This window comes from Baudoinia panamericana (genome assembly GCF_000338955.1).
Source record: "Baudoinia panamericana UAMH 10762 unplaced genomic scaffold BAUCOscaffold_11, whole genome shotgun sequence".
Taxonomy (NCBI): Eukaryota; Fungi; Ascomycota; class Dothideomycetes; order Mycosphaerellales; family Teratosphaeriaceae; genus Baudoinia; species Baudoinia panamericana.
The window spans coordinates 679,376-702,070 of record NW_006911267.1 but is presented as its reverse complement, the minus strand read 5'-3'; the positions used below and the strand labels follow the sequence as shown (position 1 = coordinate 702,070).

General features: G+C 55.4%; 11 protein-coding genes across 11 annotated transcripts; 4 read left to right on the top strand and 7 right to left on the bottom strand.

Annotated features, from left to right (window-relative positions):
* Positions 1-24: 24 nt before the first annotated feature.
* On the bottom strand, positions 25-1,169 carry BAUCODRAFT_150789 (uncharacterized protein; the record flags this gene model as incomplete). The annotated part of the gene is made up of 3 exons (XM_007681416.1): positions 25-170; positions 226-1,069; positions 1,122-1,169. 3 exons carry the CDS (start codon positions 1,167-1,169, stop codon positions 25-27), a joined length of 1,038 nt encoding a protein of 345 aa, XP_007679606.1.
* Positions 1,170-1,385: 216 nt separating this feature from the next.
* BAUCODRAFT_37147 (uncharacterized protein) lies at positions 1,386-3,104 on the top strand. The gene has a single exon (XM_007681059.1). It carries the CDS (start codon positions 1,430-1,432, stop codon positions 2,924-2,926), a length of 1,497 nt encoding a protein of 498 aa, XP_007679249.1. The 5' UTR covers positions 1,386-1,429; the 3' UTR covers positions 2,927-3,104.
* A 99-nt stretch (positions 3,105-3,203) lies between these two features.
* BAUCODRAFT_241156 (uncharacterized protein) lies at positions 3,204-5,836 on the top strand. The gene is made up of 2 exons (XM_007681415.1): positions 3,204-3,250; positions 3,303-5,836. The coding sequence occupies exon 2, from the start codon at positions 3,344-3,346 to the stop codon at positions 5,570-5,572; it is 2,229 nt and encodes a 742-aa protein (XP_007679605.1). The 5' UTR covers positions 3,204-3,250; positions 3,303-3,343; the 3' UTR covers positions 5,573-5,836.
* Positions 5,837-5,862: 26 nt separating this feature from the next.
* On the bottom strand, positions 5,863-7,044 carry BAUCODRAFT_240808 (uncharacterized protein). The gene has a single exon (XM_007681414.1). It carries the CDS (start codon positions 6,810-6,812, stop codon positions 6,087-6,089), a length of 726 nt encoding a protein of 241 aa, XP_007679604.1. The 5' UTR covers positions 6,813-7,044; the 3' UTR covers positions 5,863-6,086.
* An 81-nt stretch (positions 7,045-7,125) lies between these two features.
* On the top strand, positions 7,126-8,050 carry BAUCODRAFT_75502 (uncharacterized protein; the record flags this gene model as incomplete). The annotated part of the gene is made up of 2 exons (XM_007681153.1): positions 7,126-7,177; positions 7,230-8,050. The coding sequence occupies 2 exons, from the start codon at positions 7,126-7,128 to the stop codon at positions 8,048-8,050; spliced, it is 873 nt and encodes a 290-aa protein (XP_007679343.1).
* Positions 8,051-8,101: 51 nt separating this feature from the next.
* On the bottom strand, positions 8,102-9,286 carry BAUCODRAFT_125316 (uncharacterized protein; the record flags this gene model as incomplete). The annotated part of the gene is made up of 2 exons (XM_007681413.1): positions 8,102-8,588; positions 8,652-9,286. The coding sequence occupies 2 exons, from the start codon at positions 9,284-9,286 to the stop codon at positions 8,102-8,104; spliced, it is 1,122 nt and encodes a 373-aa protein (XP_007679603.1).
* A 100-nt stretch (positions 9,287-9,386) lies between these two features.
* Positions 9,387-12,235, bottom strand: BAUCODRAFT_37143 (uncharacterized protein). The gene is made up of 2 exons (XM_007681058.1): positions 11,481-12,235; positions 9,387-11,233 (listed from the first exon to the last, which is right to left on the bottom strand). Exons 1-2 carry the CDS (start codon positions 11,834-11,836, stop codon positions 9,802-9,804), a joined length of 1,788 nt encoding a protein of 595 aa, XP_007679248.1. The 5' UTR covers positions 11,837-12,235; the 3' UTR covers positions 9,387-9,801.
* Positions 12,236-12,609: 374 nt separating this feature from the next.
* On the bottom strand, positions 12,610-13,369 carry BAUCODRAFT_240803 (uncharacterized protein). Its single transcript, XM_007681412.1, has 3 exons — positions 13,186-13,369; positions 13,072-13,131; positions 12,610-13,012 (listed from the first exon to the last, which is right to left on the bottom strand). The coding sequence occupies exons 1-3, from the start codon at positions 13,250-13,252 to the stop codon at positions 12,795-12,797; spliced, it is 345 nt and encodes a 114-aa protein (XP_007679602.1). The 5' UTR covers positions 13,253-13,369; the 3' UTR covers positions 12,610-12,794.
* A 1,437-nt stretch (positions 13,370-14,806) lies between these two features.
* Positions 14,807-16,260, bottom strand: BAUCODRAFT_76366 (uncharacterized protein; the record flags this gene model as incomplete). Its single annotated transcript, XM_007681210.1, has 2 exons — positions 14,807-15,083; positions 15,137-16,260. 2 exons carry the CDS (start codon positions 16,258-16,260, stop codon positions 14,807-14,809), a joined length of 1,401 nt encoding a protein of 466 aa, XP_007679400.1.
* Positions 16,261-16,993: 733 nt separating this feature from the next.
* BAUCODRAFT_125311 (uncharacterized protein) lies at positions 16,994-17,411 on the top strand (the record flags this gene model as incomplete). Its single annotated transcript, XM_007681411.1, has 2 exons — positions 16,994-17,167; positions 17,337-17,411. The coding sequence occupies 2 exons, from the start codon at positions 16,994-16,996 to the stop codon at positions 17,409-17,411; spliced, it is 249 nt and encodes an 82-aa protein (XP_007679601.1).
* Positions 17,412-17,551: 140 nt separating this feature from the next.
* Positions 17,552-22,695, bottom strand: BAUCODRAFT_37134 (uncharacterized protein). Its single transcript, XM_007681057.1, has 3 exons — positions 21,559-22,695; positions 21,079-21,505; positions 17,552-20,927 (listed from the first exon to the last, which is right to left on the bottom strand). Exons 1-3 carry the CDS (start codon positions 22,471-22,473, stop codon positions 17,929-17,931), a joined length of 4,341 nt encoding a protein of 1,446 aa, XP_007679247.1. The 5' UTR covers positions 22,474-22,695; the 3' UTR covers positions 17,552-17,928.

Genomic DNA, 22,695 nt, shown 5'->3' with positions numbered 1-22,695 from the left:
GCTACCAAGAGGTAATGCCACATCTCATCGACGTCGAAGCGATCCAGCAGTGTCGTACTCCTGTAAACCTGCGTGAGAACCAAAGACGATGGCTTTGCCGCTGTGATTGTCCATCTGCTGCTCGGCTTCTTCAAGCTTCAACAGTAAATGTGTGGTTCGCACAAATACCTCTGTAGGCCAGTGTTAGCGGTCTCCCACATGGATCTCATCGTGACGGAACGATACCTTCGAAGTCGATTTCGTAACTGACGGGAACTTCAACATCGCTCGTAAAGAGGACCGGCGCTGCTCGTCGCCATTTGCGCTCTTTCACCCGAAAGCGTATGCCTACGTTGTCGTCTCGTGTGTTAACCCAAAGAATTCTTGGATCTTTAGTCGGATCAGGGTAACCAGTAACGCTGTCCGATCGTTGCTTCCCTTTTCCGGCTATCGCGTCGCTTGGTGGGTCATGATGAATCACAACATTCTCACCGTCCGACCATTTCTTGCTCTCGCATTGGCGCGACAGCCATTCCCGCCATACTCGGATTGTACCTTCGCAGACCTCCTGCATACTGAATAGTAGGCCTCGAGACGAGTGTCGCTTGCCCAGGTATGCGAACGTTGTCAACTGTGAGAAGAGCTCGTGAGCGTCTACTGTGACAGTCTCGGAGACCGCGTCCTCAGGTGACAGTGCCGCTGAAGGGTCCCGGTACGTGCGTGAGCCGGGTATATCACCTGCCGGATGTTTAGGCGGACCCAAGGTATCTGGCTCTTTGCGCTGAGGGCGGAAGCGAGAGTAGAGAGAGCCCGCTCTTCTAACGTCTCCGATGGAAGTAGAGCCATTGGCGATGTCTGCGCCAAGATCCTGAAGGCCATCTGTCCCGAGCGAGGTACAGAAGAACTCCGCTGCTGTCAGCTGAGCTGACGGATGATAACACTCGAGGTAGAGAGTATGCCCGGCCAAGCTTGCTGCGACCTGCAGTCTATGATGGAGCACGCGGAGAATGAGCGAGTGGAAGGGCTGACATGTTGGCATGAACGGTAATAGAGATTTGGTCGGGAAGAGATTAAAGATCGATAACAGTATCTGTTACGGTCGTGTTAGTTATGGTTCAACAACTGCTTGATGGCTCACCCACCTCATTCGGTAGCACGAAGATGCCGCGCGACATGATCTCGAGCTCCATTGTGTCTGCCCTTGTCGCTTCACAAATTACGCTTGTTAGGTCCTGACGCCGAATGATCAGATCAGAGCATGGAGAGTTCAATCACATCGCAATGCCGATCGTAGTGCGCACGTGACGTCGCGCCACGAGCGCGCCTTCCCAGCTGATCGTCCCGGCCTCAGTTCTGATCTCGACTTCACGTTTCACTTCGAGACGAGCAGGTTTCACCTCCCTACACAGGCCGGTCTGCACGGCTTCAACAGTTGTGTGGATGCTCAGTCATGGCGGCGAAGACACAGAACAAGGTCAAAGACTACGTCTACACAAAGAACGGAGTCGATGATCATGTACTTCCTCACGACCAAGCAGGCGCAATGCAGAACCATACCCCAAACGAAGATCTGAAGGTTTACGTGCCAAATCCTGGCGCCAGTCATCGACGTGATCCACCTCAGCAAAATGGGACGAAGCGGACTAGATATGCTCAGTCCACGGCGAATCAATCACGACCATTAAGCCCAAGTCACAAGACTCTGCTCGATACCGACGCAGGAAGTATAGATGACGTCTCCACGCTACCGGATGACCGTTACGATGATCTCGTGGCTGACAACAGGACCAAGCAGTCGCATCGGCCAGTCGATGGCAAGCTCAACGCGCGCGCATATCGAATACTACAGGATGTCGACAGTGCCAAGCAACCCGGTCACGGGCTGCCAAGAATGCAAGGTGATTCATATCCAAGCACTACGGACGGACGATTATCCGCAGCGAGCCTCGCAGAAATAAGCTATCGCAACAATCAGCAGAGCGATGTAAAGCCAACATCAAGGCTCGTTGAAACTGATACTGGCTCCCAGAGGCGCCGAGGATCCGAGCAAAAGCAACTACCGGTTTCCAACGGACCACCGAAGACTGAGACTCAGCATCGTGAAGCAGATCAAGTGCTGTTCGCGAAGCCCGAAGAGCTCACAGGTTCTATGACAGACGAGGTCAATAGAGGTTTCTCTTTTGCAATTCCGGTGGCCTCCATGAAGTCAGTGCCGGCAAGATTACAACCCTCCGATGACCAAGCGTTTGCGCCAGAGAGCATGCGGTCGCAGATTAGCCCTTCCACAAATACGGCGTACCCACCATCAGGAGCGGATGGAGCTGATCATGAACGTCGTAATCATGGGGACGCACAAGTCGGGTCGATCCCGGGTCACCACCAGCCCGTGGGGCCAAGACCAGCCATTACCGCCCATGTGAGCTCGCATACCCAAGAGCAGAATCTCGTGGAAGTGGCTGAACACGACTATCCATCAGACCCACTTGTGCATACCAACAACCCGGTAGAGGCGCAGATGGAGCGAGACCTCGAGTACGAGCCATCATCGCTTTACCAAATGCAGTTCAACGAGCTGCGCGCAGGCACCTTCGACTTCCCGCCGGGTATCGAGTCGTCTCTGACGTTTGGCGATGCATTGAGTGACAGCCTTGAGGCTGGACTGCATAAAACACAGAAGTTACAGCTTGAATTTTTCAAGTCGCTTACGATCAAGCAGTGGGAGGAATGTGGAGACTGGTTCCTCGACCGCTACGGTGATATCATGGACAAGCTGAAGTCTAGCCGCCGGGAGCGGCGTAAGGCTGCGCTTGTCTTTGAGAGTGAAGTGGAGCGGCGTCATCACGCTGTGGCAAGGAAGCGCACCATCATGGAAGATGCGCTGTCAGAGATGAAGACGAGCGGTGCGCAACTACTGCAAGGCACACCCAAGCGTGCGAAGAAGGCGTAGGCATTTGAGCGAACGTCCTTTGTGTTGCTTGCTGCGTTCTAGCTTGGTGTTATGGGGTCATTGCTCGCCGGAAGCAAGTTCGTCGAGTCGAGCCGATGCTGTTCGCGTGAGCGCCAGGCTCGGAAAAGATACTGAGCTATGTAATTAGATGAGTGTACGAAAGATATCCTCCCTCGATGAGCATTTCGTCACCGCCCTCGTATTCGGCCGTGGTTAACGAGGTAGCGCCAGTGAGTGAGCGGCGGTAACACCCGGAAGATTTCCATGCTCTGTCCCTTCTTTCCAAGCCGCACCTGTGACATCAGACAAGCTTGCTCCGCAACAGTGAGCACACCTTGCACGCGCTCACCTGGGAAGCTTGGCTAACAACCACCAGATCCTACTGCGCCCCGCTACCAAGAACACGTCAGCGGTTACATGTCTCTGGACTCTTGGCTGCAGTACTTCAACCTTCTGTCTCCGAGTGTCTCCAATCAACAGTACAACTCGGACAACATGGGCGACATCATGGCTCGTCAGGATTTGAAGTCGATGGTGCCGCAGCCGAAAGTGTACAAGCGACCACCGTACACTGTCGAGGTGCCGGGGGCGAAGAAAGTCGAGGGTGAGACTGTGACACGACGGAATCACCGGACAGTCAACGAGCTGAAGAACACACCTGACCCGGATACCAAGACGTTGTACGACATACTGCGGCGAAGCAGCCAAAAGTATGGCAATGCGAAGGCGCTGGGCAAGAGAAAGTTGATCAAAATGCACGAGGAGACGAAGAAGGTAAAGAAGACGATCGACGGCAAGGAGCAGGAAGTGGACAAAAAGTGGACGTACTTCGAGCTCAGTCCATACGAGTACATGTCATTCGTCGAGTACGAGCAGCTCGCGCTGAAGGTGGGATGTGGCTTCCGAGCGCTCGGCATGCAGACGCTGGACCGAGTGCACATCTTCGCCGCGACGCATCCGTACTGGCTTGCTGTTGCTCACGGTGCGGGTAGTCAGAACATGCCCATCGTGACCGCGTACGACACGCTCGGCGAGGAGGGTCTGAAGCACAGTCTGCTACAGACAAACGCAAAGGCTATCTTCTTGGATCCGCATTTACTTACCAAGCTCATCACGCCGATGCAAGAAGCCAAGGACATCCAGTATGTGGTCTACAACGATGACGACGCAGCAACCAGCAAGATGGAACCGGAGAAGGTGCAGGCAAACATCAAGAAGCTGACGGATGCACACCCTCATTTGAAGGTCGTCAGTTTCAGTGAGTTGATCAAGATGGGTGAGGAGAAGCCCGTCGAGCCCACTCCGCCCAAGCCTGAAGACCTGTGCTGCATCATGTACACATCCGGCAGCACCGGCGCGCCCAAGGGTGTCTTGCTTACGCATCGCAATGTTGTGGCCTCCATCGCCGGCGTTGACACGATCGTTGGCCAGTATCTGGGTCCCGGCGACGGTCTGCTCACTTACCTCCCCTTGGCGCACATCCTCGAGTACGTCTTCGAGACAGCCTGTCTTTACTGGGGCGGCACCATGGGCTATGGCAACCCCAAGACTATCTCTGACGCTAGCATGCGCAATTGCCGCGGCGACATTGCCGAGTTCAAGCCTACCATCCTCATCGGCGTTCCGGCAGTGTGGGAGACAGTCAAGAAAGGCATCATGGCTCGGGTGAGCAAGCAGAGCGCTCTCGCGCAAAGGCTGTTCTGGGGCGCCATGCATACCAAAGGGTTCCTGATGCAGAACTCGAGCTATCTACCACTCTCGGGCTTTGGTACAAGCGTGCTCGACAGCGTAGTCTTCAAGAAAATCTCCGAAGCAACCGGCGGCCGTCTCCGGATCTGCATGAACGGCGGTGGCCCCATCGCAAAGGAGACCCAGCGCTTCATTTCCATGTGCATTGCGCCCATGATCAGCGGTTATGGGCTTACGGAGACCGCGGCCATGGGTGCGATCATGGATCCCTTAGCCTGGAGTGATAGTGTTCTCGGCGAAATTCCAGGCTCCGCCGAAGTCAAGCTTGTCGACTTCCCAGACGCAGGTTATTACTCCACCAACAACCCGGCGCAGGGCGAGATCTGGATCCGCGGCGCCTCCATCGCCAAAGGTTACCTGAACCTCGAAAAGGAGACCAAAGAGTCTTTCACTGAAGACGGTTGGTTCAAGACGGGCGACATCGGTGAGTTCAACGCTGCGGGCGAACTTCGCATCATCGATCGCAAGAAGAACCTTGTCAAGATGGCCCACGGCGAGTACATCGCGCTCGAAAAGCTGGAGTCGGTGTACCGCTCATGTCCTGTCGTTGGCAACATCTGTGTGTATGCTCAGCAGGACAAGAACAAGCCTATTGCAATCGTGGTCCCGAACGAAGCCGCACTGAAGCACTTGGCGGAGCAGAACAACATCCAGGGCCATGGTCTTGAGGAATTGTGTAGCAATGAGAAGATGAACCAGGCGGTGTTGAAGGAGATGCAGAGTGTTGGCAAGAACGGTGGTTTGACTGGTATCGAGATGATCGATGGCGTCGTGTTGAGCGATGAGGAGTGGACGCCGCAGAACGGCCTGGTAACGTCTGCTCAGAAGCTGAACCGCAAGGGGTTGGTGGAGAAGTACAAGAAGGAGATTGAGAAGGCCTACGGAGCGTCATCGTAAGACTGGAAAGGCTCTTCAGGCTTCAAGCCAGCTGAGACGGCCTTGCTCTGGTCGCATGCGCACGATATGTACGGGCGCTTCATGATGGTATGAGAACTGCAGAATGTCGGCGTTGTGTGGGCAAGGCAGGCATCTATATCCGTACGCTTGTTGTAATGGTAGTGAGTTAGCTGCGTTCTGCGATGCAATGCTGTCATGTGTGGCTGTCTTACCTTCCGCGACCGTCATACCTTCTCAAAGCCCATGTTTGTCCACCGACCAGTTGTAGGAAGTACAGAGCTGTGCAACCGCTCAACAGCTGTGGACTCCCCAGGACGTTTCCATCATAAGTTCTTCCACTACGCCAATACTGCCTCATCGGGACAAGCCCACCCACTCTGACCCTCAGTTCTGCTGCGGGTCTTGTACTCTACAATATATCATGCAATGCTCAGCTTCAGGCCCGCTGTGAGTTCAGCATGTGAGGCGCACGACCTCGCTTTTAGCGTAGATCGGGAATCAATATGTTCGTCCGTTAGTCGCTCGGCTTATACTGTTCTCGGTACGCCTCCATCTGCTTGACCTCATCTTCTCTTCGCAGCTGCCGCATGCCGACAATAAGATCGTCCAGCGTGAGCACGGCCATGACCGGCACCCCAGTCTCTCGGCGAACCTCGCCAATGGTGCTACCTCTAGGACTACCATCATCCCCTTTGCCATCCTTCTCGCTTTGACTTGGCATCTTCTCTTGCCGGTCAACCGCCACAATAATGCCTACGAGCTTGCCGCCCTGGCTCTCAATGATGGAAATCGCTTCTCGAATGGCAGTCCCCGCCGTCATGACATCGTCGATGATGCACACTCGCTTCCCTTTCAAGCTTTCGCCGACCATCAACCCACCCTCGCCGTGATCCTTTACCTCCTTCCGGTTGAAAGAGTAGCCTACGTCTCCCCATTTGCTCTCGTCCAGGCCGGCCAGCTTCTCTACCGTGGTCGCACACAGCGGGATGCCCTTGTATGCCGGACCGAAAAGGACATCGAAGTCCCAGCCTGAGTGTTCTTGCGCATAGCTATTGAGGGACTGAGCGTAAGCTTCGCTGATCGCACGGATGAGCTTGGCTCGGCTGAAGAGACCGCAGTTGACAAAGTACGGGGAGACACGATGTGATTTAAGCGTATACGAGCCAAAGGTGAGGATACCGGAGGATACGGCAAGGGAGATGAGTGAGCTCTTCCACGGTGGGAGATCGGTGGTAGACATGGCTGAAAATGAAGACGGCGTTTGGTAAAGAACGTGTTTTGATTGGAATTGATGACTGTCGCTAAAGCTTGTTGTGCCGACCTGAGCGGGCCGAGCGGCAACGACTGAGCTCGATCTCGCCTCGCATTTCAGCGATGCGTGGGCTGCTCACGTTCCCTCGTTTTGCCCTTGCAATTGGCTACCGTTCGGAAACCGCATTCGCTCGACACAGCTCCGACAGCGAGTTTCGATGCATCTTGTCGACCAGACAACCACCATGAGCGAAGCTCTGGGCTTGAGGTGAGCATTGCCGCCAACGCTGAGAAAGGTGGCGATGGACGCGTTCTCGATTGCATTAGGTGACGAAGTAACGGATGCAGACGATGGTTAGTCTGCTGTAACCTAGCCAGAGGCGCACAAAGTAACCGCAGCCTGCAGAGACGTTTGATCTCTTCTCTCAAGGTGCCGCTCTTTCGAACCTCGGGATGCTCGATGCGAAAGCTGAAGTTCTGGAAGTCTGTATAGCTGACCGTGACTATACCATCACCCAGTCCCCGGGCATCCTTCAGTCAGGACGGCAGCAGGGCACCACCGGAGCAGCCGTTTGGCAGACTTCGATCAGGCTTGCCAGCTGGCTGGCATTGCCGAAGAACGTCCTGTTCAAGGACAGCATTCTCGGGCCAGAAAGCGTCGTGCTCGAGCTGGGTGCCGGCATTGCAGGCTTGGTCGCCATGTTCGTTGCACCGAAGGTCCGCTCATATGTGGCCACTGACCAGCAGCATCTGCTGAAGCTACTCCAAGCCAACATCGACCAGAACACTGCGCGCGTCCCCCGAGTAACACCCCGGAACGGACGCAGACCCAGCACGGAGCGCTGCGCAAATCAGAACATCAAAGTCCTCGCTCTTGATTGGGAAGAGGACGATGTGCCCAAGCACCTGTCTGTTTATGGCCTGGGTGAGGGTGTAGATGTTGTTCTGGCCAGCGACTGCATCTTCAATTACGCCCTCATCCCGCCTTTTGTACAAGCCTGCGTTGAGGTTTGCAGTCTTCGCAAGCACGACCGCGACCATGGCGACTCCGAATGGCGCCCGACGGTGTGCCTTGTCGCACAGCAATTGCGGCAGTCAGAAGTCTTCGAGCAGTTTCTGAACGCATTCATGAAGCCTTTCCGTGTCTGGAGAGTGCCCGATGGCATGATCAGCAAGGATCTGGGCGGTGGGAGCGGTTTCGCCATTCATGTCGGTATACTCCGCTAGCGCATCGCATTCGTTGAAGACATGCCGCCGGCGCCACTGGAAGCTTCCATGCTACTGTCTCCACGCAACCACATTGACGGGCTCATCCCAGAGCTCCAGTGCGGTCTTTCTCTCCATTGTCTCACCAGTCTCAGGAGGCAGTCGCCAGACAGTGATACCAAAACCGCTCATCTTTAGACTAGTGACTAGCGGCCCCAGTGTCAGTCTGCTCACCGTGAAGCCACGTTGTTCCAGCTCAGCCTTTGCCAGCTCGGCAAAGCGGGCCAGGACTTCATCTGACGTGCTGCCAAGCGAGTTGAGTAGCATTACAACCTCATTGTCCTTCTTTGGGTGTGTTGAGGCTGAGAAAGGAATGAAGGCCCGATCACGGTCCGACACGTCAAGCAAGAGATCCAGCATCTGGGACGTCAAGCTCTCCGGCGACGGTATTGGGGAGATCTGCTGTAAGCCAGGTTCACCATGAGCACCCATGCCGAGCTCAACTGTCGCGGGTGGCAACGTCTGCAGATCGGTAATTGTCGCATTTGGTAAGGCGACACTTCACGTTCACAGAATCAGCATCCCTGTTTCTCAAAGCACAGTAACTGGTGGGAAAGCTCACCGATCGAACGCAACTCCAATGGTACCCACGTTGGCGGCAACATACTCCATGACCTCCGCAACCAGCTTCAACTCTTCTCCTCTCTCCGCCAGCGCGCAGGCACTCTTCAGCGCAACCAAATGCCCGCTCAACCCTCTCCGCCCGACTTTCCCTCCCTTCTTCCTCCCCACTGCCACGTCGTCTCCGACGGGCGTGAAGTGAACCTTGTAACCAGCTGCTTGCGCCCTTGTGATCGCCAGACCCGCATTCAGTATATCGCCTGTATAGTTTCCGCATACGATCAATGTGCCTTTACTCTTGTCCCCGCCCTCTGGCTGACACATTCTGATCGCCTCGAGAATCTGCGCGGCGGTCGGCGAAGCAAAGATGTTGCCCGAAACATAGCAGGAGAGGTAATTGTGCCCTACGAAGCCGCCAAACATGGGCTCGTGCCCACCGCCAGCGAAGCCAATGGTTGTTACATGATCGCGGCTGAAAATCGTAAGGTCGTTACGGTAGATAATCTTGTATTCAGCGTGGTAGGAGAGAGAAGGGTTGAGGTGGGTGAGGCCGGTTAAGGCATCATGAATAGCATTCTCGGGCTCGTTAATGAAATGAAAGGTCTCTTTCGGCTTGCTTAGGGGTGCTGCTGTCATTGTGTGAGACATGAGTAGAGAGTGGACCATCGAGGCTGCGACGAGGGAGAGTAACGAGACAACCTATAGTATGAGCCCAGCACTTACCGGCGGCGATTGTGTACCCATAAACTTGCGATTCGTGGATTCATACCACAGACTTAGGGAGATGTGGGCAGAGAAGCATCCTACCCCGCTTGTTTGAAAGCGAGTAGAAAGAAGGTGGAGGGACCGGCGGGCGGGTTTCCAATTGCAGTAGTGCCGTGGACGCTTTTGGAGACGAAGGTAACGTGGACGCTTGTCAAGACGGTGGTTCACGGCCAATGGATCGCATGGATCCACCGGCACTGCTTTGGAAGGCACATGCAAAACGCTATATTCCCAAAGCTGCAGCAAATCGTACAAGCTGCTGGCCCAAAGTCGTGACGATTGATGCTTCTGGAGGATACACTCAGCTTTGGTTCAAAAGCCGTGCGGAATGCTGAACACACATACCATGTCTTCCACGGCTAACAGGTAGCGGACAGGTGAGTGATCTAGATCTTCGCCTCCATCCCTGGCTCAACTTTTCCCTCCTTCCCGTGTTGAATACGAGCCCATTCCTCAGCATCTTGCTGGTCGTCGACATTGTTGGCTGTGAGCTCTGGCGTCTCCTCATCCTCGATTTCCTCCGGGAGAATCAGATTCAAGAACAAGGCGAGGAACGCCGTCACCGCGAAACCGGTCTCCATTACGAGTTCAATGGCATTGAAGAAGCCAAGCAGGCCTTTGTTGTTGCCCGCGTAGGTAAAGACGTAAGAGAACCAACTTGGCACGAGCGTCGCTCCGAAGCCCACTGAGAGCGATGCCGTTAAGATGAACCTGTTGCGCCTTGTGAACGGAATTGTCGAGATGATGCGTATGCCAGATGTGGCAACGGCCGAGAAGAGAAATGTTGTCATGCCACCAAGAACAGGGCTCGGAATGGCTACTAAGGCCGCAGCAAATTTGGCGAAGATGCCCATGATAAGCAGCCAGAAGCAGCACGCGTAACCCGCCTTCCTGTTCGCGCACCGAGTCAATGCGATGACACCGTTGTTCTGCGCGAATGTCGACATTGGCGTGATCGTGCATAGCCCAGCAATAATACCGTTGAGGCCATCGGCTAGCACGCCTCCCTGGATGCGGCTGTCGAAGAGGGCGCCATCAACTTGCAAACGGGACACGTCGCAGGTGGCAGTAATGTCACCGATAGCCTCCATAGCTAGCACGATGTAGACGGCCAGCAATGGTAGAACAATGGGACCATATAAACTGAGCCTAAAGGTGTGGACCCAGATGAAGCTAGCGACCGGTGCTGAATCGATCCCAGAGCGATCGAAATAGTTGCATGCCGCTGCGACAATGCAACCGACCAGTAAGCCTAGAACAACCGCGCAACTCTTCATGATTGGAGAGCCGAAACGTTCACAGATGATGATCGTGACGAAGACCAGGAATCCAAGCCCGATAAACTCAGCTGAACCCCACTGGAGCGGGTGCGGTGCGTAGATGGTCGGACAGAGCTCGAAGATGCCAGAGGTTGGTCGTGCCATGCAGTTGCCAGCTCCCCCAGCCCAGTCCTCAAAGCCGGATGCGATCAAAGACACTCCGATAAGGAGCACAGTAGGGCCGGTAACCAGAGGCGGGAAGATCTTCCTCAATATGCGCGGAGGGGTGAAGGACATAGCAACTTCGATAAGCCCGCAGATGCAGGCAGTGCCAATCAAGGCTCCGTAACCTTCTGGACAGGGCAGTTTGTTGCCATTAGCGTCAGTCGGGCAGAAACCGGTCGCATACATCTGGGCGAAAGCTCCTGTCGCAACGGGAATGACCGCAAATGATGTACCAACGACCGAGATCAGCCCAGTGCCGATAAAATATGGGGATCGGTAGATACGGAAGCGTGTGATTTGTACAGCACTGAGGATGCCGCAGACGATAAGTGACCTGAAATGAGGGTCAGCACGCGAGCATCTTGTAACTTGTGACGCGGGGCAGGTCAGGTTCCCAGGCAGTCTTCTCGGGACGTTGCTTGCAGCATCCTTTTTCCACCGGAAGCCTCGTTCAGCAGCATGTTCAAGGCATGCTTGACAGCTGACGAGCGTCTTCCGTGATGAAATTCAGGAGTCGTCAAGCCATGTCGACGGAGAAGCAACCCGATAACCGACTACATCAGCCCTCGGAGCTTACATACGTGCTGACAAGATATGACTGTAACTGAGCATCGAGGTTTGCCGCGCTAGCCAAAATGATGGGCGGTGTGATGATGCCAGCAAGCATGGAAAGAGCATGCTGGAAGCCCAGAAGCAGCGCAAGGAAGACCGGCATCGAGTCATTAAGCCCGAAGAAAGGCGCTGCGCGTCGTTGCCGCTTGACGAAGGGGATGTTCGGGGTGAAGAGGAAAGCGTAATCGTAGCTGCCAACTAAGCCATCCTTGGTGGTAAAGGCCTTTGCAAGGCCTTTGGCTCGCTCTGCGAAGCTCTTCTTGGGTGTTGTATCCGGACCGATCCGATCTGGATGGTCGTCTTTGACGTCGCTGGTAGCAGACATGTTGGCGAGGACTTTTGGGATATAATCGTGCTGGTAGTCGTCAATTGCTGGCTTGTCTTGGTCGCCAGTCCTGGGGCTGATTGAGGCTGTAGCGCATGAGATATATCAAAGCGTCGGCTAGATTAGATATACACGAGGTTCTCCAGGTATATCTTGGCTGATGTCGCTTGCTTTTGAGATCGACGTTTGGAGGTTCCTGATTTAGGGAGATACGAGATAGCGATGCTGGCTACGAGAGGGGAAGTTCGTCGCTGAAGACAGAACACTCAGTTGTCGCGCAAACCAACCTTATAACTACGATCTCGATATACACAGCTCTGGAGACCGCCGCCATCATGCAAGATATCGAAGCAAGGCTTGCGGAGCCCTGCGAGCGCTTATCGATTGAAGGCCCACACCGTGTGCTCTAGCCACGGAGGAACGATGTTGGTCGTGGTTTCGGCGGCGCAAATTCTTGTCTTGATCCGTGCGCTCTTGTCGGAGCTGGCCGGCATGGCCCAGATGGCACGCTTCCCTCCAGCGAAGGAGCAATAACCATCAAAGTGTCGAGTGACAGTGAGTTAGTATGCCTGCTTCCACAGAATCGCATTATTCCAGTGAAACTGGAGTGCCACTGGAGTGCCAGGCAGTCGTGCGAGGTTATTGCATCCCGTCACAGTGACAAAGGTGGGTTTGTTAGAAACGGCGAAAGGAATGGGCAGATATAATCCAAGCATCTGTTCAGTCACCGCTACTCCAAAGAACAGTGCTGGCAGAAAGTCAATGCCACCGGCCTAAACAGAGGAATGACAGCCTTCCTCCTCAGTCACCACTCTGCCAGAGATGGCATACGGTCTCCAAGCCCGAAACACAGCCTACACCACTACGAGCAGGCATCGCAATGCCACCGACTTCGCCAAAGCGTGCCGAAGTGGGTCATCCTACATGTCTCCTCGAAGCATCAAGCGCCAGGCAACGCTCAGCTGCCGACCGTCCCAGCACCGTAAGTGGTGCGCTGTTGCTGGTGATAATGCGTCGGCTGAGGCCCGTTGGGAGCTGGGAGCTGGCCTAGCATCTGGAGAGCTCTCTCGGCAGCGTCCTCACGGGCATTGTTGACGTATTGCCCGTCGTACCAGTACCTTGCTGGTACATGCTGGCCATTAACGATCACCGTGCAACTCCACGCAGTGCGGCCGCCTGCTAGAACGTTAGCCTGGGCGCTATAGGTGTTCATTCGGTGTTGGTAGCTTAGTCACCTCTTCTATCCGACAGGACCTGCCACGACGGTGCGCGCAAGCCACGATTGCGGCAGTAGTCTGAGACGACTTTTCGTCAGCAGTCGTCATCCGTAGGTGTGTGCCATGTCTTACGGATCAGCAGATCTTGCTTCGAGGAACTCTCTGCGGCTGGTGTAGGCGAGCCTGGGGTCTGAGCCATGGCGATTGCACACCGATAGCTCCTGATGCTGATTAGTAGTTCGGAAACGGAAGCTAACAGGCGTATTCGAGCAGGTATAAGCGCCTTAAGGCAGTAGCTTAATCAGTAGGCTATCCACGATTCAAGCGCTCAGATTAGCGGCAGGTGAGAAGGCTAAGCTGGCCTTCAGAACACCCTCTTATAGACGGATTCGCGTCTGTTTGCTGCCCCTTGGCCTCTGTTTGAAGGACAACATTAGACCGTTCGTTGATGGTGCGGCCACCCGTCCAGCAATTGCTGAGTATCCGTTTGACGAAGACGGCTCCCGTCATGGAGGGTGTACAGGATGTGCTGAGGTGCTGGCACGATGCAGAGCCAACTGGTCATAAGCCCTTTTTCGAGTCGGAAGCCCAAGGGGAGCCAAAGGGCTGCGTTTAGAACGCATAAGCTACCCACGAAGGGTTTGCAGATATGCAGACGCAAACAACGTGGGTCCTGGCCGACCCTCGCCGTTGGCACGGGACGCTTGCCTTGGGCCGTACCGAACCAAGTATCACCGCCATACGCATGGCATTGAACGCCGCTGGAACGGTTATAGAAGGGCTTGAGGGCTTGAAAGGCCGCTTTTGCCGCCGAAGCCACCGTTGGGAGGACTGTTTGCAGGAAGGGTACGCAGACCATCGCAGCGTGCATGAAGCCAGACTACCGATAAGAGGGTTAGCGGCTGCAGAGAGATGCGTGAACGGTGACACGTTGCAGCCGTGGGATATCTCGGCCGTGTCGCTGCATGATGACCGGACCTATGACGTGTAAGTGCAGGAGCAATCATGTCCGCCTTCCTTGTCCCGTGGCACTGTTGGCATATAAATCAAGGGTTGATGCAGTGGAGACAATCAATACGCTATAGTCGCACAGGGTTGTAGCAGGACGTAACGGGGTAATCGTAAGACCTGCAAGAATGTCGGGTTCCTGCGGTTTGACACATGTTGGCACTCGCGCCGCAGCCGCAGGCGGTTGCGGACAGCTGCAGCCCAAAACACCAATCGCTTTATATGCAAACGGAACCAGCGGAGTCACGGCGTTATCAGGCCGGAAACAGAGGCTTCAAGAAGGATAGCTGAAATCAGTTGATCATCTGACGTGGTAACTTTGCATGACGCAATTCTACGCTGTCCGTGTTGGATCATAGCATCATCATGAGAAGAAAGATGACATGGCCCCCTCTGAAGTTCGATTGGGACAAACAAGTCGACCCATGGCCCCGCAATTACAAGGCGCTGCGCTGCTGGGCGGGGAGAAGAAGCGAGGCACGCTGACCGTTTGAACGGTGCTGGGCTGCGAACGAGCTATGCAGCGAGGCTACCGTGGTCGAACGAGCGGCAGGCGGCATCATTGAGTGCGCTACCATACATCGGCTGGTTATGAGACTTTGCCCGTAGTCAGTCATTCATCGTGCGACATGTCGTGTAACGTGCTGTAGACTTCTACACGCCCTATTGCAAGGGGCGCACTACTTTGTTCCAAGACGTGATGTGAAGTTTGCCTTGTTGAACGTGCGCTGGCCTCGCAAAACCCTCACCGCTCACGGCCGGGCTGTCTAAACGCACCGGCCGGCACCCTCGGGCTTGTGGTGCTGTAACCGCTGTTGGTACGGCGATGACTTGTCGTTGGACGGCTTTGCTGGCTCGAATCCGAGTCGCGCCTGAACATCTCGGTGATTAGACGCTTTGGTCCGACGTACTCCACGCCCACTTGCATTTTGGGTATCAGCAACTGCTTGTTCGTCCTTGAGTGGAAGCGTGCCTTGATCGCATCGTCAACGATGACGATCAAGCCAGACGCAACGACGACGCTAAGGTCCAGTTAGCATCCGCCTGCCAATGCCGGGGGCCATGGTTTGCTTACTCGACGGCATCCGTAAGTCCGTGGATGAGGCTTTCGTCGGCGAGCCACATTTTCGATGGGGGCACCCACCCGCCCTTGGACCGCTCTTCATCATTTTTTGTAGACGACAGTGGAACGGGAACGATGTACGCTAGGATTTGTTCGCTACCGTGTCTCGTGAGATGGTAGGAAGATTTCTTCGAAGATGAATCCTTCTCCACAATGCGCCGCCACGCATATGGTACGCCCCAGTATTCGAACTCGTAGCGTTTACTCCCTTTCAACCCGGTTCGCTTGACATCAACATGGGCGTAGTTCGAAAATTCCAGTCTGATAGTGTCGTCAGATGGAGGATGCTGGCCCGCCGCACCGTGTCCAGCTGAGCGTGGGCGCTCGTCATCGACGAAGCTGACCGAATGCATCGAGCCGTATCCGGAATCATGACGCTTTAAGCTCTCCAACGTTGGCGTTCGTGAGTCTGACTTTGGTCGCATATTATTGAGGATGTTGCTCAAAGAACGCTGAAAGCCAGGTCGTACAGGCACAGCGTGCTTGTGTTGTTTCCATTCGCTGTGACATACCTCTCGACCGGAGTCTCGACAGTAGCGTCGAAGGGAGAACTCTCGGTTGCGAAGATCATGCATTCGCAGGTGGAAGAGAGTCATGTCGGTTTTGCGGCCTCCACAGCAGACCTCGGTGTCAATACGAAGGTTCATGTTGCCATCCAATGTGGAGTCATCGTGATGCACTGTCAGTCGTCTTCGTGACGGAAACAGTTCGGCGAAGTCTGCAGGAGTCGCGGCGAGCACAGTATGCTCGCCGAGCCGTGCTTCATACACAGGTGGATCATACTCTGGTAGGCGGTCGTCGACCTCGCCTTCGCTTTGTACTGTGGATGTATAGGACTCTACGGATGCTCGAGGGCTTTCTTGAGGAGGCCTATCAGCAAAGAAGCGTTGCGGTGTGTTCTCCTGTCTGGCCTTCGACCAGTGCTGGTGAATTTGCGGCGTTCTGTTTGCCGGACTAGTAGAGTAATCTGTAGGTTGCGTTGAGCGCGATCTGGTGCTGCTGTTGCCATGCGAACGCTCGCTGATTGAGTCTCCACTGTGTCTCGAATTTCTGTCGATATCGTAGGCATGACGCATGTCGTCAAAGTGTGCGCGATGATGCAGTGCCATCCTGAAGCCGTTGCTGTGTTGCCGGCTCCCGGTGTCAACCCTGCTCTGTTATCTCTTATTGATGGCCGAGGCTTGTAAGCCGGTTCATGCACCTAGAACTGTTGTATAACGTAGGGTATGAGACACCACTGCCAGCGGCTGCACAGATCGGTCGCACGTATTTAGCCTGGGCGCAGCTCTTTTCTCTCTTACAACACTGTTGTGGAAGTGGCTTGCTTATGCTCTTGCGAGACGGACTCGTTGCTACAAAGTAATTCCTACTTTAGAGCGAAGGGCTGGAGCATTGGCCCTCCATATTTGCAACAACGGCGTTAGATGCACCAGCTCAAAGGCGACGTACATGTAGACACCGGTGCGAGACTCTCGGGGCGTCCAGGACGAGGAGACGTGAAGATGTCGCACGAACAGGCTCGAGGCACGGTCCGGACGCATGAAGCTCACTCAGACTGGCCCGACCAACACCAAGGTTGCCCCAGCAAACCCTCTGCACACCATCGAAGTGCGGATCGACGCCGCAGCCACTGATTGGCCGATGCAGCTGAACGCACGTTGCTTGCGGCGTAGAACGGCGGAGGGACGGCGCGCTGCCAGCGAATACATTTTGAACCTCCACCTCCACTGGAAAACTCTTGCTGCACCCTGTCCCAGACTGAAGCACCGATGACCCCGGCCTCGCAAATAGTCGAAGACTCGCGTGCAGATGCTTAGTGAAGAGGAAGAACAAGGTGATCACCGATCAATAGCATCCAGATTTCGTCCGCGCTCGCATCCGTCCGGGAATGCTTTTTGCGATCCATCAGCATCGCCTGCTAAGTCGATACTGCCGCAGATGGCTCCTGCCACAGTTTCAAGTCATAATAGTGAGGCTAGAAAGGTATGTATAGGCAGCCCAACACCGCTGTTGTCCCGGAGAAGGCAGACAAGCAGGGCTCGCCAGTAAGCTGCAGCCACCAATGCCAACGCATTAGGCTACATTACGCTGGCCTTTGAGTCTAATTCCCAGAGAGAGTAGCGTATCGCGTGCAGCTCTGACAGCAGTTCAGGATGGGATCCCAGTTCGCAGATGTGATGAATGGAACATCGTCTACCCAGTCGAACCTTGCTATATGACGAAGTGAACAATTAGTCTGCTGCTCTTGCCAGCTCGGACGATAACACACTGTGGCGAGTGTCTTCGTGATCTCTACGGAATGAAGCCAATCCAGGTTACTGTCCGCTTATGAGCCTCGCGCAAAACGCGGTGTGCGAGATCTTGTGGAGGGTGCCAATGACCACACCGTTGGTGACGGTTGAGCTCACTGTACGTATACACAGCCTGCTGGTATTTGGCGGCCAATCACCGACATCCGCATTAATGTATTGCATACCGTAGGGAGAAACTCGATCGGAACGAGATCAGGTGTATGTCGGTGGTAGAGTTCTGAGCTGGCCTATACTACAAGGCGCATTGTGACATATGGTCGAAGCAGAGCTGTAGCGTTGTGCAATACATTCTGAAGCTGCTATAACGGCCTTCAAAAAGTGGCATGGTGAAAGCCGACGCTTTCTCGAGCCCCCCTTTCTTGTTATTATGTTATCAAAGGCCCAGGAACTCCCTGAAACTACTCGTACAAGTTGACGCCACGCAACCATACCCTACGATCTGGGCACAGACGACCGAGCTCCATCATCGTATACATACCGCAAAGCATGGCCACCCGGGGTAGCAGCCGTCGGAGAAGCCTGCCCATAGTACATAGCCCTCCCATCAGCAGGATAAGCAGGCTGATACTGCATGCCCGCGCTCTGCGGCTGGCCATATGGGAGTTTAGCAGGCTCCGGCCGATGACCGTACTGCTGCTGTGCCTGCTGTTGCTGCTGGTCATACGGATGAGGCGCGTACTGTACCGGCGCCGGAGCGGCATCGATGGGTATCAGCTCGAGCGGCCTCCCGTATTGATCCACATAGACCGGCTTCGATGGTGCCGGGCGCTCGTAACCGTACTGTACATACTGCGACGGAGGCTGATGCTCGGGCAGCTGGACATACTGTACGGGCGCTTCGCAATAGGCAGGGGCTTTTGGCTGCTGGCGTGGCTGCCCATAGGCATGCTCATCTTCATACATGACCCGATAGCGAGGTGGTGATCGCTGAGGTTGATGATACGACTGACTCGGAGCTGCGGTGTAAGCCTGCAGCTTTTGGTTCTGCTGATATTGGCTAGTGTTACGAGCAAGTGTAGCCTGTAAGTCGTGATGTGCTGAGCGCGGTGGAGAGACGGACGCACGTGGAGCAGTCTCTGGGACGTATCTTCCGCTCGCGCGTCTACTCTCCGGTCGATAGACATGCGTTCGTTGCTCAGCCTGGGCTTGTGGATGACCGTGGTGTGCTCTTGGCGCGCTTGCCACTTGCCTCGTGGGCGCAGTTGACGTCGTCGCAGGCCGCGCTGGAGTCAGAACGCCCGTCAATGAAGCCAGTATAGCAGAGATGTCGGGTGTTTGCGTCGGTTCTACTCTTCCCACAGATGGACTCCTCTCCGATATCTCCGGCATTGCTGGCGCTGGCTGCGCAGTCTGCGGCAAGATTGCGCTCAAGCCAGTCAACGCTGCCAGCGTCTCCGGTGCAAGCGAGAACGGCGTCCCATTCGTGACACTCGCTGCCGGCGCAGACGGCTTTCGTGCGATATCCGTATCGAAGCGCGCCGGATCGGCAGCCTGCTCCTTGGTTTGCGCCACCATCGGCTTCCGCGGGTCATACTCATCCTCTCCTGGTTCCGGCAGGTCTTGCGAACCTTCACGCCCAGGAGTGCCATTACCATGCTGAGCCTTCTTCTTGGCCCCTTGCTTGCCTTTCTTCTCCAAGCGCTGCAGAAGTCTGCTAGCAAGCCCGCTGTCAGGTCCCACGTCTGGCAGAGCCTCCTTCACCTGGCCGATCTTCGGGAGCGGGTCCGCATAAGCCGTAGGGAACGCTGCCGCGATGATAGCAAGCTTGTCATCGTCCATGCCTGGCGTGCGTACCAAGTCACCCACGAGCTGCATATCTGGCAGCTCCACCATATCCCTCGTCCAATCGACATGTGTGGCCTGCTGTCGTGGTTGGTGGATAATTTTGAAATGAGTGACCAACGCCGAGAGATTATACAGCTTGACATTTTTGATCCGAGCGAAATATGACTGGCTGTTGGCTGATCCATCGGTTTGCGCACCGACGCATATCTTACAAGCCAAGCCGTGTGCATTCTTAATCGGACGCATGGCAGTGTGCGTAGCCAGGGAGTCTGTCAGCATGTCGACCTTCGGTCTCTGCTGAAAACGCTCCGTGAAGCGGACAACGGCGTGGTGGATCATGCTGTGAACCCGAATGCAATCATGAAGATCCTTAACACCGTCCAGCGTATCCCAGGCGTTCCGAGCATCCGCGGCGAACTGGTTGAGCTGAGCATCATAGCCCATGCTCGCGGTAGGCTGGGGCACTGCTGGAGAGTGGTTAGGGTTGCTCCTCTGCGAACCGTACTGCCCTTGGTTCTGTTGCGGATGCGGCGAGCGCATCGGTGCGCCGTGGTAACCGTTCGATGAGGGCGAGTACATCTGCCCTGACTGCGTGAAAAGAGGGTTGTCAGACAGCATGATGCCCGAATCATGATTGACAGATACTCCGTTGGCTTGAGAATCCTGTTGTGGCGCTCGAGGTAAACGTCTGACAGTGACGTCGGACATCTTCCGGTCCAGCTTGACGTATGGCGCGGGGTTGGTGACAAACGGCGACTCCTCAGGCCATTCCGAAGTCTGCCAATGGACGACGATATTGCCCTTGCTGAAGGCAGTGGTGTGCTTCGCGCCACAATGCTGGATCAGGCCCTCAAAAGCGAACCATTTTGGCCTCCTCTCCATTGTACATCCCGCGCATAGGAACAGTTCGCGCCGGTGCGGATCCGTCAACGGCCTAATCTTGTTGTCGTGAACCCACTTCATGTTATCGAGTGATAGGAAAGGGTCCGGTGCCGGTGTCCCCTGCTTAGAGCCAGCGCTCTTGGTCTCCTTCTCCGGGACTGGCGGTAGAGTGCCCGCTTGTTTCTCTTCCACATACCGTTTGCGGACATGGAGCATGACCTGAGTGGCAAGGCTTGGAGCGCTGTCATGGTCGAGACCTTTACCACCGTGCCACTGACCGTTAATGAGCTCATCCGCGTATTGGGCAAGCCGCTTGCGCAGCGGGTCCTGCCACAACTCGTAATCGCGATCATATACTTCCTTCGCCGGCCGGAGGTAATTGTCATCTGCGTTCGCGGACGGAATTGCAGCCTGCAGAGCGGCTAATTGTTCGGCCCTTAGGTGCTCGATGAGCTCGGCAGGTTCCCGCTGTGCCTGTAGTCTAGGTCTGAGCATGTCCCATTGGGCGTCGTTCATCGGCGTGGTAATTTGCATCGCAGCTTGGAACGAGTCAATATGCTGCAGGACGCTAGGTGTCAAGGGTGGCGCAAGCTGAAGGCACCTGCGCTCAATGTCGGCTTTCCGGGCAGCGCGGGCTTCCTCGACTTCCATCGGGTTCCTAGGCGGTCTCGGGGCGTGCATGAAGGGCAGATGATGGGTCTGGAACGGAGGGCCATAGCCGTTCGGGAGCACTTGGTGCATGGGTTGCGGCAGTGCATAGGTTCCTACTTGAAGGTATTAGGTTCGCTCGGAGACATGACATGGATCGAAGGTACAAAGCACTTCGCCACATTTCTCATACATAAAGGACGGAGTTTGAGCTGCAGACCAGCATAGAAAGTAGATGAACGGAGGAAGGAGATTGCGCGGGCTTACCGTTCGTCATAGATGCAGGCTGCGTGGTGCTTACTGCGGCAGACTTACCCTTCACCGCCTGAGCATAACGCGGGAACGAAGACAGATCATACTCCCTCAGGATGTGGGCGTTGTCGGTGCCAAAACGGAGTTGCTGTTCCCACCGCTCCCAGCGGGCGGCATCAGCCATCTTCTCCTTACCGCGTGTTACCAGGCCTTTCTGCCACTCGTCTGCCGTGCCTTCGCCGTACCCTTTGACTTCGTCATACTCTGCCTGTATGGCTTCAATGTCTGGTTTGTAGTATACTTTTTGGACACGAAGGTGAGACGGGATGGCACCGGGCTGCTGACGCTGAAGGTCCGGCACGAAATGGAGATCAGGCGTTTGGAATGCATAGGCAAGGCCAAAGCGGAGCTTTGCGGCAGGCGAAACGAGGATTTGAACATCCTAGACTGTGTCAACCCATGGTCTGCGCACGGACACGATCTACGAAGCCACACCTTGAGCGTGTCCAGTTCCCAGCATTGACCGCAGGTGCGGATACCGAAAGGCCAGATGATACGCACTCCATCCATGCCAGGTCCAGTGTTGAAGGGTGTGGAAGAAGGTGCTGGGACGGGTTCCTTCCTGCAAAACATGCAGACGCGATTGCCAAGCAGTTGAAACATCCAGAGCTCTGGCTGACCGAACAGCGGCCTAGGCATGTTAGGATAGGCATTCTTCCGAGCTTCGGTCCAGATGGTTTCACTGTCATTGGCAAGGAGCTTCTTCATACCCTTCCTGGCTGCAGGTTGCGGCTTTATCTGGGTTAGTATCCGGTTGAACTCCTTGGAGACCCTTAAGCAACGCCCCAGCTCCGCAGGAGATAACCGAAGGAAGACCTGTTGCCACATCTCTGGAGGCCACCGCCGGGCAGGCGGAGATGGCACAGCCGGGATATCCAAAGACTCAAACACCTTGACCTTTTTGGCGCTAGTTTCGAATCCTGCCCCCGGCATGTTTTGATCGCCACCGACGGCACTCAGTTTACGCTTGGTACGGTTGGTCGATGGCTCTTGGACGTCTGCGCTCAGCGAGGGAGCTCTGCTGGGAGCTGTGCTCGGAGCTGACACATCCATCTCCGAGGAGGAATCTGCACCATCCATGTCAGCGGTGCCATTGACGCCCGCTACATGTGCAACCATTTCAGGTTGCGGCACATCAGACACAATGGCAGTAGCAAGCAGCGACCCGGTAGACGGTTCCTGGGGACGGGCCATCACGGACTCCTCCTCGCTAAGCGGCACTACCGCGCTCTCGTGATGGGCCGGCGCATCCTCATCGTCGTAGAAATCCGGGTCGTCGCTGGTAGGAGTACTGTGGATGTCCTCCATGCTATGGCCGAGTCCAGTCACGTGTACCTCCTTCGAATCCATGCTGGCCGGGACTCAGTGGCACATGGCGCGTCTCGCGACGCCGCGCAAGCACCTGCGGGATTAGCAACGCGCGTGAAAGAGCGGGAGACAGATGCTGGAGGAAGAGTAAAAGCAGTGAGGAAGTACTTAAGCAGCCGTGCACAATACCGTTGCTCGCGATGAGGCGGTTGATGGAAAGACCGCGTTAGATGATGGTAATGGGAAGCGAAAGGCCAAAGAGCG

What these genes read in the sequence shown, in the direction of transcription:
- BAUCODRAFT_37147 (XM_007681059.1), top strand. Translation starts at nt 1,430, where the DNA reads ATGGCGGCGAAGACACAGAACAAGGTCAAAGACTACGTCTACACAAAG.
- BAUCODRAFT_241156 (XM_007681415.1), top strand. Translation starts at nt 3,344, where the DNA reads ATGTCTCTGGACTCTTGGCTGCAGTACTTCAACCTTCTGTCTCCGAGT.
- BAUCODRAFT_240808 (XM_007681414.1), bottom strand. Translation starts at nt 6,812, where the DNA reads ATGTCTACCACCGATCTCCCACCGTGGAAGAGCTCACTCATCTCCCTT.
- BAUCODRAFT_37143 (XM_007681058.1), bottom strand. Translation starts at nt 11,836, where the DNA reads ATGTCTGCTACCAGCGACGTCAAAGACGACCATCCAGATCGGATCGGT. An exon ending in CAGTCATATCTTGTCAGCAC is followed by an intron (nt 11,234 to 11,480) that starts GTATGTAAGCTC and finishes CCCTCATTTCAG; the next exon opens with GTCACTTATCGTCTGCGGCA.
- BAUCODRAFT_240803 (XM_007681412.1), bottom strand. Translation starts at nt 13,252, where the DNA reads ATGGCTCAGACCCCAGGCTCGCCTACACCAGCCGCAGAGAGTTCCTCG. An exon ending in GAAGCAAGATCTGCTGATCC is followed by an intron (nt 13,132 to 13,185) that starts GTAAGACATGGC and finishes AAGTCGTCTCAG; the next exon opens with ACTACTGCCGCAATCGTGGC. An exon ending in GGTCCTGTCGGATAGAAGAG is followed by an intron (nt 13,013 to 13,071) that starts GTGACTAAGCTA and finishes ACGTTCTAGCAG; the next exon opens with GCGGCCGCACTGCGTGGAGT.
- BAUCODRAFT_37134 (XM_007681057.1), bottom strand. Translation starts at nt 22,473, where the DNA reads ATGGATTCGAAGGAGGTACACGTGACTGGACTCGGCCATAGCATGGAG. An exon ending in GGGAACTGGACACGCTCAAG is followed by an intron (nt 21,506 to 21,558) that starts GTGTGGCTTCGT and finishes GACACAGTCTAG; the next exon opens with GATGTTCAAATCCTCGTTTC. An exon ending in GCCTGCATCTATGACGAACG is followed by an intron (nt 20,928 to 21,078) that starts GTAAGCCCGCGC and finishes ACCTTCAAGTAG; the next exon opens with GAACCTATGCACTGCCGCAA.